The following is a 15,071-nucleotide window of genomic DNA, read 5'->3' as shown; positions in this document are numbered from 1 at the left end:
ACCTCACACGTCACTATTTGAGTTGTACTCAATTTAAGCTGGATGTTGTAGTAGTCTGGCCTCCAGCTTATCCAAAATTTACCATTATAATGGTTTCCCAAGTTGTTTATATTATTCCATCCACTGAACATATTTCTAGCTATTTTCTCTAACTTGTTACTTTTTATTTTTGTCTCCAACAATCCTACTAGATTAACTTGTTCAACATTACAAAGGGACTTGACCTCCCTTTGCTTATTTGGGCCATTGATCCCCCTAACATTCCAGTAGAGCATATTAACCATTCCCTGATTGAGAAATGGGTTGGCCTCCCACATTATCTCCTTTATTGGTTGTGACACTACAATCTAGCTTACTCATGTGTAGAACCTGAAAGGTGTTATTACTTATCACCTGTTGTGACCACTTATTCTGGATCCTTCCTACATGCCCTCTTGATGGTGTTATCCATACAGAGGTTGCATGTTCTTGTGTTCTCTCTTTTAGGAGGGGTTCCTTTTGTCTTTGACCACTTTTTTAAATTTGCTGCTTCTCCTTTGGCTCTTTAGAGTTTGGTTTATTAGCCCTCATTCCTTCTTGTGCTGTCTTTTCTTTTTGCTCATCTGTTTTTGGCTCCTTCTTCTTTCTACATTCTACTTCTGAATGCCCATATTTGTTGCAGAATTTACATAATGTTGGCTTCCAATCATAGATAACCTTTTTTTCTACCACTAATCCTTTTTATTCCTAAACAGAATACAATCTGGTAAAACTATATCCATTCCCACCTCTATTAGTAATCTTGCAAAGTTAAGCCCTATCTTCTTCTGTGTATTTTGGTCTACCATCAATGACTTTCCAATCAAACTGTCTATCTTACTTAGGCCTTTTGGACTCCAATACTTGAAATCCAGTCCAGGTAACTTTATCCAAATTTGCATAGTGTATAATTCTTCTCTCGTAAACTCAATGTTTGGGCACCAAGCTTTAACAATAAATGGCTTATTATCAAAGTGATAGATTCCCCCTTGTATTGCTTTATTTTTTTCCAATTCTGTATCAAACCTGACTAGTACAATCCCATTTTTTAGCATTGAAACTTTATTGATTCCATGTTTGGCCCAGATCCTCTGTATATACCCATTGAGTACTGGAAATGGGGGATGAGCTCCCAACACATAGCATACCACAGGATTCCAATATTCAATTTCAGAAGCAATATCTTCTAATTCAATATCTACAATTGACGACTCACCTTGCACTGTAGGAGCTACATATTCAAGTTTGAAGCGAGTATTCGATAGTTTTGAGATATCAAAATTTTCCCAAATCGAGCTCTGTTTGGTTGGTTGCTCGAGTTCCTCCTCCACCTGATCCGCCCAGGACTTGGTTCCGCTACTCGAAGGACTTTGCTTCTTATTTCCTGATTGTACTACCTCGTTCCATTGTGGAATTGCTTTCAATTTGTTTGCCTTCTTTGATTCTCTTATCGGAATTACTATTGCATTGCTTTCCTGTTCACATAGGGTTTCTGTCAATTGACTGCTTTGAGCTCGTTGTCCACGATTTTGGTTGTACGTAGCTGTTTCTTCCTTCGCTATTAGAGCCTTCTGAGATGGAACACACACCCTCTTCCCCATGGCCAGCGCACGTTAGTTAAAGTGCACTGAGAGAAAACGAGCCATCGTCAGAACTCCTTTAGTGTCCGGTCCCAAATTACCAATTTAAGATATGGAACTCGACATTGAACGTCTTATTTGACCTTCATTTAATGTTGTATTGTGGTCCGGGCCCGGGCCAAACGAGCCTAAACGGGCCAGGCCAAACGGACCTGGGCTTGAGGCGGGCGGGGCTGAGGCGATCCCGGGCCAAACGGTCCCAATGTGTGAAACCGACCCACGACGGTCCTAAGCCCACATGGTCCCGGGCTAAATGGGCCGGGTCCGTGGGCCTAAACGGGCCTAACAGGCTTTTTCCGTTTCGGGCTATTTTTTTATTTTTTTTATCTAAGGCACTTTCTTGTAAATTATAAATGTATATACTAGTATAAATTGCTTATATATAGCTATATAAATATATATAGTATATATAGATTTAGAGTATGTATATATAAGGGTGTATTATGTGTATATATAATTATATATTGCCTTATGTAATATATATTGCCTTATATATATATATATATAGTTTATATGTATTAGAGATATATATAGTGCCTTATATATATGTGTACGTATATATACACACACACACACACACACACACACACACACACACACATATATATATATATATATATATATACATATAGGCTATTTTTTTAATTTTTTTTATGTAAGGCACTTTCTTGTAAACTATACATTAGTTTGCGCCAATCACCCTAGTGTTTTTTGGAACCGAAAAAGGCATATTGTAACTCTTCCTTACGATGAAAACTTCTCCGAGGATGATATCCCTACTAAATCATGACCTTGCCAGATGAATGCTGAATTAGTCGAATTTTGCAAAAATGAGATTGACAGTTTGTTACAAAAGGGTTTGATAAAACCCTCAAAATCTCCTTGGTCATGTTCTGCCTTTTATGTTAATAATGTTGTAGAAAAGGAACGTGGTATTCCTAGATTAGTTATAACACCGTTGAATAAACATCTGAAATGGATTAGATATCCTATCCCCAATAAAAAGGACTTGCTATCTAGATTATATGACGCCAATATATTTTCAAAATTTGATTTAAAATCTGGATATTGGCAAATTCAAATTTTTAAAGAGCATACTTATAAAACTGCTTTTAATGTTCCATTTGGTCAATATGAATGGAATGTCATGCCATTTGGTTTAAAAAATGCCCCTTCTGAATTTCAGAAAATTATGAATGATATTTTTAACCCTTATCTAGATTTTATCATTGTTTATATTGACGACATACTAGTATTTTCTAAAACATTAGAGATGCATATTAAGTATCTTGATATTTTTAAGAAAATTATAATACAAAACGGTTTAGTAATTTCTAATCAAAAAATGAGTCTATTCCAAACAAATGTTCGATTTTTAGGTCATAATATTTTCCAAGGAAAAATTACCCCGATACAAAGATCGATTGATTTTGCCTCAAAATTTCCTGATATTATTACTGACAGGACTCAATTACAAAGATTTTTAGGAAGTTTGAATTATATATCTCCTTTCTACAAAAGTTTATCTAGTGATCTAGCCCCTCTATACAACAGGCTGAAAAAGGATCATAAGCAGCCTTGGACTGACCAGCATACTGTGTTAGTCAATTTATTAAACATCGTGTTAAGTCTTTACCTTGCTTAACTCTTGCTAATCCTACATGGTAAAAAATTATTGAGACTGACGCGTCCAACGTTGGCTACGGTGGGATTTTAAAACAAGTGAATCCCAACAATAAGAGTGAATACCTGATAAGATTTCACTCTGGTAAATAGACCGAAGCCCAGAAGAAATATGCTACTGTGGCTCATGAAATGTTAACTATTGTTAAATGTGTTTTAAAATTTCAAGAAGATTTATATAATCAAAAGTTTTTAATAAAAACTGATGCTCAATCTATTAAATATATGTTTGACAAAGATTTCAAACATGATGCGTCTAAATTAATATTTGCTAGATGGCAAGCTCAACTGGCGCCTTTTGATTTTGAAATTCAATGCAAAAAAGGAATTGATAATTCCCTTCCGGATTTCTTATCCCGAGAATACCTTGATTAATTATGAATTTCTATAACTTTTCTAGATGAAGAATTATTAATTACTATCCTTAAAGTAGTTAGGTTAAATCGAGATCTACAAAATCTCATAATTGAATTGATAATTGGAGATATCGTTGATAACCTGATTGAAAATAATTTTTCTAGTAATGATTATGCTGAAATTGTTAGGGATAACATGCTGGATTACCTCTTCTCAGAATAAATTGACTTGTTATTTATGCAGAATGGACCCTTCATGGGCCACCAGAGGCAGAGGTAGGGGAAGATCTTCCCCTAGTAGATCATATTCTCAAGGATCGTCATACGAATCCTCATCAAATTCTCCGGTGATACAAGCAGGAAAAAGAGTTTAATAAACTCAAAGATATTTCATAAAGGAGATTCCTCATCAAGTCCGTCTATACATCTGGATGATATTCCAGAAGATAATTCATTATACGGTCATCTACAGGCATATTTGGCCGCCAAAAAGCAAAGTAATACATTTGCTTCAATCGCTAGAGAAGAGGACAACGATGATATCAAGTCATACGAAAAATTACCAAAGAAAAAAATAATATTTCTCCTAGAAAACTCTGAGATTCAGCGAAAGGATGAACCATGGAAGATATTCCAGAGATACCTAATTAATGGGTTATACTACCCGGATGAATTATATAAAGCCCGCGCTTATTATGAGACCATCCTCATCAGCACTTTTCCGGTTATAACACAAGTGAGAACATTTATAACTTCTCAAAAATTATTATCAAGCAGATTATATCTGTTGAAGAATGAGGGATATCCACAATAAAAAAGAGGCAGATAAGCCTTAATAAATCACCCATGAATTTTACTTACTGGGATTATATGCAGGCATTCGATAGAGTATTATATTACAACAATGATAGACATAAACACACTTGGTTTATTAAAATACGTGCAAAGATATTTGTAGAACCTATCCCTAATTGGTTTCTGAACTGGTGGGCATATCACGGCCCCACAACAAAGATATATTGCCTTATATATATGTATGTATATATATATATATAGTTTATATGTACTAGATATATATATATATATATATATATATATATATATATATATAGTTTATATGTATTAGAGATATATATAATGCCTTATATATATGTGTATATATATATATATATATACATACACACACACACACACACATATATATATATATAGGCTATTTGTTTTAATTTTTTTTTATGTAAGGCACTTTCTTGTAAACTATATATGTATATACTAGTATAAATTGCTTATATATAGCTATATAATATATATAGTATATATAGTGTATATAGTATGTATTATATATATATATATATATATATATATATATATATATATATAGTTTATATGTATTAGAGATATATATATATATATATATAGTGCCTTATATATATATATAGTTTATATGTATTAGATATATAATATATATACTATATCAAATTTAAACACAAAATAAATTGCAAAGAAATATTCAAGAGAATGTCTTATATATTTTACTATTACGACATTAACAAAGAATGACAATATCTTTCTTAGTCTTCCTTCCCCTAATGGAATGAGCACAACAAGGTACTAATACCACCATTAAAAGGAAAAAAAACTAAGGAATATGTGCCAAAATACAAGTTACATGTTAGTCTATGTATTATCTCTAACAAATCTCATAAATCCTTGAAGGTCTGGAGGAATTTCCATTGGTGGTGGTGGAAAAGAAGCTTGTTCATCACCGCTTCCAGGCGAAGCAGCATCCTGCGCAAGTTTCGCTAGCATTTCTTCATAAGCTTCATCTATCTCCGGTTGTGATTCTGCAAGTCCAAAATTTCTTCTTTCCGAACGGATCCAATCTCTGAAGAGTACTGATTTTTCCAAGCTCTCCCTCATAGACGCTCTATGATCACCGATTTGAAGCCTCGCTTGACTGAATGCGCTCTCCGATGCCACTGTTGAAACTTGAACACCTACAATATCTCGAGTCATCCTTGAAAGAACCGGATAGTGTTTTTGTTTGTCCTTCCACCAATCCAAAACATTGAAGGAGCTATCAGGATTCTCTGATTCAAGTCCCTGCGACAAATAAACTTGAAGCTCATTTAGTTGTGAACTATCACCAAAATTATCACCTTGAGAACCCCTGAACTCCGTTCAAGAACTAAGGGCTTTTAGGCCCGCAGTTCTTTTAGATGCTTGCGAACTAGACGAAGTAGGAGTTGGAACATTTGGTCTAGCTTGATCTAAGGCAAGTTGATAAGCATTATAAATAGTTTGAGCATTTATTTTACTTGAGGCTTTTGCATCTCCAAGTGTAGCAAATTCCTCAGCTGAAAGTGATAAAGCGTTATAAATTTTTGAATACCAAAAGTGAGGACCTCCTAATTTCATTGTAGGATTTAACAATGCAGCAACACCAAAAATAGGGGGGATAGGGAAAAAATATTTTTTAAACTTAGCTTTCATAGAATTAATAGCTTCATAAATTACTCCACCCTTTGAAAATTGAGTAAATAAATCTACAAGTGCTGCAATATAAACTAAACAGTTAGAAATAGTAGGATAATATTGGTCAGATAATTCATTTGTAGCAATATGAAATTGTTCTAAAAAGTCTACAAGCATTTTAACATTACTCCAATCTTGATTTGTAAGGTGCTCATCATCATCATCATCACCATCACCTACACGAGCATTATACGTTGCGCTTATTGGGTTCCTATATTCATATGCAACAACTAAATTTTCATACATGTAATTCCATCTAGTCGGACGAGGTTTAAGAACCTTTCTTTCTCTAAGGCCAAACTCATTACATTTTTTAAAATAGTCTCTAAGTCTACTTCTACGGTTTGAATAAAAAAGCCAATTAAGAGCCATTTTAACCTTTTCAATTTCTACATTTAAAACTTTCATACCAGCATCTACGATTAAATGGTAAATATGACAAATACATCTTGTCACACCTCCTTTTTCACCTGCGCCCACAGGGGCGTAGGGGAGTTTTTCCAATTAAAGGACCATCGAAACGGGATTTATTTATTTAATTCAGAGTCGCCACTTAGGAGATTTATGGTGTCCCAAGTCACCGGTTGAATCCCGAATCGAGGAAAAGATTGACTCTGTATTATAGTCCACGAACCCAAAATCTAAGTAAGGAATTCTGTTAACCCGGGAGAAGGTGTTAGGCATTCCCGAGTTCCGTGGCTCTAGCACGGTCGCTCAACTGTTATATTTGGTTTAAATTATCCAATTTTAACAATTATGAATCTACGTGCAAATTTAACCTTAACCGTTTTTATTCATTATTATTTTAAAAGAGAATTTCAACGTCATGAAAATGCATCTCGAACTGCGCCACATAAATGCACCCGTCGTTTTTGACACATTTCGACTTGTTGAGATTTGGATTTGGGTCACATAAATGTGCACTCGAGTTTAGGGAGGTAACGTTGTTAAAATACGCGCCTAAAGAGACTAACGCATTATTATTCTGGGGAAGACCGTGAAATTCACTAAACGACCCGTTCCTGAAATCTAAGAATTTAAATATATACATCTAATGAGGGCCCCACAATTTATGCATTTAGGCGAGGCTCGCCTTATTTTATTATTTTTAAAGGTCCATCCTAAAATAATCTATAATTTTCTATTTAATTCGTCTCTAAAATGAAAGCAGTCCTAGTTAATTAATGTACGTGAAAGATCCGAAATTACATAACTCGATTTCAAACAGTTAAGCCCCAGAGCTGAACGAAGAGAGCGGGACATTTCCAGTACACGACTAAAACTTCATTTCACAGAAAATGGGCCACCTGAGCCCACAACGGCTCATACACCTAGTATCCTATCAATGGAACTTCCATAGCCAGGGCAGGAATTATTTAGGCCTCAGGGATCATGACAATCCAACTTGATCAATGGTTGTAGGGGGGAGCTAATTTGCAGAATTAATCATACTTGCATCAAACTCATAATTTCTAATTTTTGCACTCGAGCTTGACATCATTTTTAAGCTATTGTAGCACTGATTTTAACACACAACTCAATTCTCATTTTTTGTTTAGCCCATAACTCACAATTGCTTGCTCATCCCTAATAGAGTAGAAATGGTATTATGAATCACTTATCCAATAATGATTTAAATCACACATGGAGTCATGGATAATTTCAAATTTGAAATTAAACATACGTGACCTGGACTAACGTGAATATGCACCTAATTGCTGTGATTTGCCTTTGATTTTTAGTGTGGCGAGCAATTAACCCGAACAATGAAACTATTTGACACTATGGACTTGATTTCAACAGAAATTAGCTACATATTAGAGTTAACAGTCAATCACAATTCAAAACAACTCAAATCGGTTAAACAACAATCTTAATTATACAGGTGCCTATTATCCACAAGTTATAAAACAGTACATAGCATGTTAATAATCCAACTAGTCCCTTACGGGCGCATTAATGCACAAATTTATCATACAAATCTTAAAGCTAACTGTATCATAATAAACTAAAAAACAGTAAAGCTTTAATGGATGTCAAACAGCAATTGCCTTTCCATTCCACTGAAGAAACTACATCAAAACAGGTTCAAATGTGTACCTGGAGAAATGCAACACAGGAAGAGGAGAAAGAATAGTCAGCAGCAGGCTAGCAGCAGTCAATACAACAGCAATACACCAGCAGCAGCAACTCAATCAATACTCCAAAAAACCCAGAAAGGTTGTAAACTAACAGCAACAGCAAATACTAAGACAAACAGACTCAACCAAGCTTGTATTAAACCCAAAACTGAACCAGTAGATCGCTGAACCACTTAAGCAATCAAAAGGAATGTGAATCACTGTCCAGAATTCGAATTACATCTACGGATGCAATGAAACAATATATTTCTTTTGATTTCTATTCTTAAACTCTCCAACACTCTTGAAAAGAAACTGATCACTTTCAAAGCTCCCAAATGTTGTTCTCCTCCCTCCCTAAATTCTCTCCTTAAGGTCCTATTTATCCTGTTGCAGATCCTCTTTTGAAGTATATTTTAATCCCTTTTAGATCTATCCTTCACCTTTCCAAGTTGTACCTACTCTTGCCCATGTCTTGATCGGGCGTAATGCTCCCCCTTCGTCATAAGGCGTGCTTTCTCACCACCTAATGATGATCAAATCACGATCATGGGGTTGCCCGGTTCTAATTCCATATGAAGAATAGAATGGAAATCAAGACCCCGAAGCTTCTTTAGTTCCAGATGATGCGGATCCAATCTCATCTCCTGAGCTATGGTTCAGTTGTATTTCCTTTTCACTTTTTAATCAAAATCCTATGTTATTCTCTGATTTCCACTCTCTAAAGGTGCTAGACAGGGTGTCAGCTCTACTGCCTTTTCAATTCTTAATTAAAGCCCCATAAAGCTTTGAATTATTATAACCAGGACAAACGATTCTTTAAAACATACTTGTAATGACATTAGCAAGAAACATTCAATAAACAAACCTATTTGATATTCGACTTCCGAAACAATTAATAGAATTATTTCAAACGAGGAATCAGAACACCACGAGACACGAACATGCTGATTAAAACACAAGTTAACTGATTTGTATAAACCGTGAAAATAAAAAACTAGAAATCTAATGATTCATATGGCAGGTGCAAACATCAGCAATTAAATATAAGGGTTAATTAACATATCCAAAATCAGAAAATAAGAACTAACAGAAACAACTAAATTGGACAGAAAAACTAAAATTAACAAAAATACGAACGGCTAAGCTAATCTAAAGCAAAGAAATGTGGTTCGAAGTAAATTGCAATTTTAACTAGAAAAATGAACCAATCAAATACATGCAGAAGAAAAGAGGGAGAAGTAGAGGTGAGTCGAGTAAAACAGGAAGAAAGTGCCACAGGGGCTCACCGATTCAACTTTAAACTCACTTGGCGTCTTGACTCGCAGGGAACTGAGGCTAATCATTTGTTCTTGTTAAGAACAAATGACCAGCATCAGTTCCTGCTGTGAGTCGAATCTTTTTGTTATGGGAACACAGTCCTGAGTCGACATATGCCAACAACTCATCGAGAACCGATTTTGAAACTTTAAGGCTCAGACTCAGATTTGAGATTCGAAAGAACATAGTAATATTCGAGGGAAAACAATGATAGATGGTGTATGAGGAGGTCAAGGTGGTTGTGGGGTGTGATTTTGGCGGTCATCGAAGAAGGTGAGGTTTTTGGCTAATTCTTTGATTGAAGATTCGAGAAGATCGGGGTTGATTCGAAGAAAAATGAGCGTGGATTCGGTGAGGGGATGGTTTGGTGGTTCAGGGGTGTGATTTTCACAGCCATCGGAGCCGGCGCCGCTGGGTTTTCAGGCGAAGGGAACGAGGGCGGCTAGGGTTTGGGGGGCGTCTCTGAAGGGTCTGAGAGATGATGGGGCGAGGGAGGTTTGGTTTGGGGGCATGGGGTAAGGTTTTAGGAATATATAGTGGGGTGGGGATTTGATCTTGGCCGTTGGATCAATTAAGATCGATGGCTTTGATCAAATCACTAAACGGAACGGCGTCGTTTAGCTTGTCTTGAGACCGGGTTGGTCTTTGATAGAAATGGGTCGGGTGACGGAGGAGTTGATCTGGACCGTTCGATCCAATCAAACGAATGGTTGAGATTGACTGTCTTAAAACGATGTCGTTTGGATAATTTTGGAGGCGGACTGGAGCGTTTGATCGTATGAGATTGATGGTCCAAATTCACCATGTCCAAACAATGTCATTCTGGATTGGTCGCAGGTGGACTGGATTTGGGGTGGGTATGGGCTGGTTTTTTGGCCAGGTTTGGCTGTGTTTTGGATTTGGGCTTGGCCAAATTGGCCCAACCGAATTTTCCTCTTCTTATTCTCTTTTCCTTTTCAATTTTCCTTTTCAACAATAAAAACTAAAAATCCTAATTAAATTATAAAATTTACAATTAACTTAAAATATTAACTCTTAAAAATAATTATCACACGAAATTAAACACCAATAAAGATAAAATCACACAATTTGGACATTAAATGCTAAAAATGCAAAGTACATATTTTTGTGATTTTCCGTTTTGTAAAACAAACTTGATTGTTTAATTAATTCCTAAATTGTAAAATAAAATTCTAAATGCACATGCAACACATATTTTTGTATTTTTCTTAATTAAAGTAGAAATAAACATGCACAGACAAAATACAAATAAATCACAAACAAACACAGAACCATTTTATTTTGAATTTTTGGGAGTAGTTCTCGTAGGGCAAAAATCACGTGCTCACAGCTGCCCCTCTTTGTCCGGAAACACGAAGGGTTTTCGTGCAAAGATGAAGTGAGCAGTTACGAGCGATTTTTGCCCGTTCGGCTACTCTATGTGAAGCATTTTTTGAAAGATTTGACCGAACCTCTGCTTTAAAAGTTTCCTACATATCCCTAGCTAAAAGGGAATCAGATCAATGTAGTTCGGGAAGTTTTGGTAGCTGGGACTGCAATTTTGTTGTTACTACTGCTGCATGCTGTTACTACTGCTTTCCGACCTCCTTATTACACCGTGCTAAAAGAAAACAAGAAGCTAGACTAAACTAGGAATTACAACATCTTATCTATCTTCAAACTTGCTCTTGTAATCTTCCTTCTGATTTCTGCAGCGGAATTTATGCTGGGGATATTTTGTTGTAACCCTCTGCTTTACTGACTTCTGACTTGAAATGGAGTGTAGTCCTCTGTTCTACAGGCGGGCTCCTGACTTCAAACTTGAAATGTACTCCTCTGTTCTACAGGCGGGCTCCTGACTCCAACTTGACTTTAAAAGATAATACAGCCTCCATTCTCCAGGCGGGCTCCTGACTTTACCAACAACTTAAAATTTAACAGCCTCCATTCTCCAAGTGGGTTCCTGACTTCAACAGCAATTTAAAGATAAAGCAGCCTCCATTCTCCATGTGGGCTCCTGACTTCACCAGCAACATAAAATTTAACAGCCTCCATTCTCCAGGTGGGCTCCTGACTTCAACAACAATTTAAAGATAATGCAACCTCCATTCTCCAGGCGGGCTCCTGACTTCGACTATAACCTGAAAATATAACAACCTCCATTCTCCAGGCGGGCTCCTGACTTCGACTATAATTTGAAATATAACACCTCCATTCTCCAGGCAGGCTCCTGACTTCAACAACTTCTTCAGAATATAACACCTCCATTATCCAGGCGGGCTCCTGACTTCGACAACTTCCTAAAAATATAACACCTCCATTCTCCAGGCGGGCTCCTCACTTCAACAACTTCTTCAAAATATAACACCTCCATTATCCAGGCGGGCTCCTGACTTCGACAACTTCCTAAAAATATAACACCTCCATTCTCCAGGCGGGCTCCTGACTTCGACAACTTCTTCAAAATATAACACCTCCATTATCCAGGAGGGCTCCTGACTTCAACAACTTCTTCAAAATATAACACCTCCATTATCCAGGCGGGCTCCTGACTTCGACAACTTCTTCAAAATATAACACCTCTATTATCCAGGCGGGCTCCTGACTTCAACAACTTCTTCAAAATATAACACCTCCATTATCCAGGCGGGCTCCTGACTTCAACAACTTCTTAAAATGCGTTCTATCGCCGTGGTTCCTTCCTGCCACTTGAACCATTTTCCTTCTAACTTGAATCATCTTCTTTCAGAACTGCTTCCCTCAAAACTGGTGTTTCATTCCTCTGAAAACTGCTAGGGATAACACCGGTGTTTCAAGAATATGTTATTCTCCTCTTTCGAAGATTACTTCCCTTAAAGCTGGTGTTTTCCTTACTCTGAAACTACTTCCCTTACGACTTGTGTTATCTTCCTCCTGAAATTGCTTTCTTTAAACTTGTTTTGCCTTCTCCCGAAAACTGCTGGGGATACCGCTTCCCTCAAAACTTGTGTTTAGACTTCCAGAAAATTTTCGAAATGAGAGGAAATTTTCTGCCCTAGTTTGACAATCTTTCTTGTGGCATGTCTTCCCGTCATCAATAACATTTCCTGTCCCTGCTTCAAATAAAAGAAAATTTATTAGTTTAAAATGTGGGGGACGTTCCTGCTGGGGATGGTTTTCCCCTTTTCTTTTTCCCATGCTCTGCGTTGTTCGACCATCTTGAAACTTGGCCGATAACTTTCAACCTTTTTGATGCTTCTGTTATTTGCCAACTTCTCAACCATTGTTTTCCACTTTTACTCCATACTTTCCACGGCATCTTAGAAAAATCCATCATTTGGTCTTATAATGACATCTTTCTTGTCCCGTCACATTATCTTCGGCCTGTCTTATCCCCATTTACCTTGTCCCATGTTGGCGACTAGTAGTTGGCCTTGAAAATCCTTCTTAAAAACAAACTACTATAAAAATCTTTAACCAAAAGAAATGAAAGATGATGACTTCACAAGATAAAAGAAAAATCTTCCTAAAGAATTGTTTGAAGAGAAAAAGGAAAAGGACTTATCTGAATGGTATAACCGATCTCAATGATCATGTCGTGCATTTCGGTTTAATCAACCCAGTCTATTATATCACTCAATTTTTCTGATGACCTTACTTTGCATTTCAAAAGGTCCCACCACCCAACTCTTTTGCCGAATCAACATCTTTGTTCTGCTTGATGCCTCGACGGATCATTTCTGTCAACCTTACCTCGTTTGCCCACTTTCAATTCCTTGTCACCTTATAGTGCCCTTCGAGGGGTTTTCACTAATAAGACTCTCTCGTTTTTCTCAACTCCCGTCGTCCTATGGTGCCTGTGAAGGTTTTCACCGATAAGACTCTCTCATTTTATTTCTCTCAACTTCCGTCACCTTATGGTTCCTGTGAAGGTTTTTACCGATAAGACTCTCTCATTTTATTTCTTTTCAGCTGGGGATTGGGATGTTACTGCTAAGATTCTCTCATTTCATTTCCTTTCTGCTGGGGATTCTCTCATTTTATTTCTTTTCTGCTGGGGACCAGAGTGTTACTCCATACTTCCATTTGCCCGACTTGGCACTTCTCGGATACTGATCGGGAGGTCTTTTGGAAATCGATATGGGTTTCTGGTGTATGGCTAAAGAAAAATTTAAAATAATTTTGATGGGTAAAAGATTACAACTCTTGGAATCAACTTTCTTTCCCCAAAATTATAAACACCACTTCTGCCCCAGTTTTTCTTGCTTGGGGATTCTTATTACACTATGACCGAGCCGTGAGGCGCCTACGTATCATTTTTGAGGAATCAGGTAAAACGTAGTTCCCAATTCCTTTGTTTTTCTTGTGACTTTTCTTTTGTCTTTATTATCATTATTTTTCTTTTCTCCCTTTTTTCACTTTCATTACTGATTACAAAGAGGGGTGTGAAAGAATAAATAAGGCTCAAAAGGGGAAGCAAAGGTTGAAGTGTTTGGATGGAAGAACATATTGCCTCCGTCATTTCATTCTCCGATATCATGCCAAATGCAAACAAACAACAATTAAAAGAAATCATACATAATATCTCTTAACTGCATCAGAATTGATGGCCATGTCGATGCATTTTCCTTCGATATCTGTTAAACATAAAGCACCATTGGACAACACTCTGGTTACCATGAATGGCCCTTGCCAATTCGGGGCGAACTTGCCTTTTGCCTCAGCCTGATGTGGAAGGATGCGTTTCAGCACTTGCTGGCCTACTTCAAACTTCCGGGGACGCACCTTTTTGTTGTATGCTCTTGCCATTCTCTTTTGATATAACTGACCATGACACACAACTGCCAATCTTTTTTCATCAATCAAGTTCAACTGCTCCAGACGAGTTTTGACCCACTCATCATCATTAATCTCAGCTTCAGCGACAATTCGAAGGGACGGGATTTCAACTTCCGCAGGTATTACGGCTTCAGTTCCATATACCAACAAATAAGGAGTTGCACCTACTGAAGTACGGATAGTGGTGCGATAACCCAACAATTCAAATGGTAATTTTTTATGCCATTGCCTCGAACCTTCTACCATTTTCCGAAGTATCCTCTTTATGTTTTTGTTGGCTGCCTCAACTGCTCCATTCGCCTTGGGACGATACGGGGTAGAATTACGGTGTGTAATCTTAAACTGTTGACATACTTCCTTCATCAAATTACTATTAAGATTAGCACCGTTATCTGTGATGATCACCTTCGGGATTCTGAATCGACAGATGATATGTGAGTGAACAAAATCGACCACTGCTTTCTTGGTCACAGACTTGAAAGTCTTGGCCTCAACCCATTTGGTGAAATAATCAATGGCTACCAGAATGAACCTATGCTCGTTGGATGCTGCTGGCTAAATTGGTCCAATGATATCCATGC

At 37.0% G+C, this 15,071-nt stretch overlaps 1 protein-coding gene across 1 annotated transcript; it reads right to left on the bottom strand.

Moving 5' to 3' along the window:
- Positions 1–710: 710 nt before the first annotated feature.
- Positions 711–1,619, bottom strand: LOC138872522 (uncharacterized). Its single transcript, XM_070150688.1, has one exon. The coding sequence runs from the start codon at positions 1,617–1,619 to the stop codon at positions 711–713; it is 909 nt and encodes a 302-aa protein (XP_070006789.1).
- Positions 1,620–15,071: the final 13,452 nt, after the last annotated feature.

The sequence above is a fragment of the Nicotiana sylvestris genome, chromosome 7 (genome assembly GCF_000393655.2).
Source record: "Nicotiana sylvestris chromosome 7, ASM39365v2, whole genome shotgun sequence".
Taxonomy (NCBI): Eukaryota; Viridiplantae; Streptophyta; class Magnoliopsida; order Solanales; family Solanaceae; genus Nicotiana; species Nicotiana sylvestris.
Note: the sequence above shows the minus strand (reverse complement) of the source record. Positions and strands in the feature narration are given on the sequence as shown.

Excerpts from the sequence above, each read along its gene's own strand:
- LOC138872522 (XM_070150688.1), bottom strand. The coding sequence starts at position 1,619 with ATGGGGAAGAGGGTGTGTGTTCCATCTCAGAAGGCTCTAATAGCGAAG.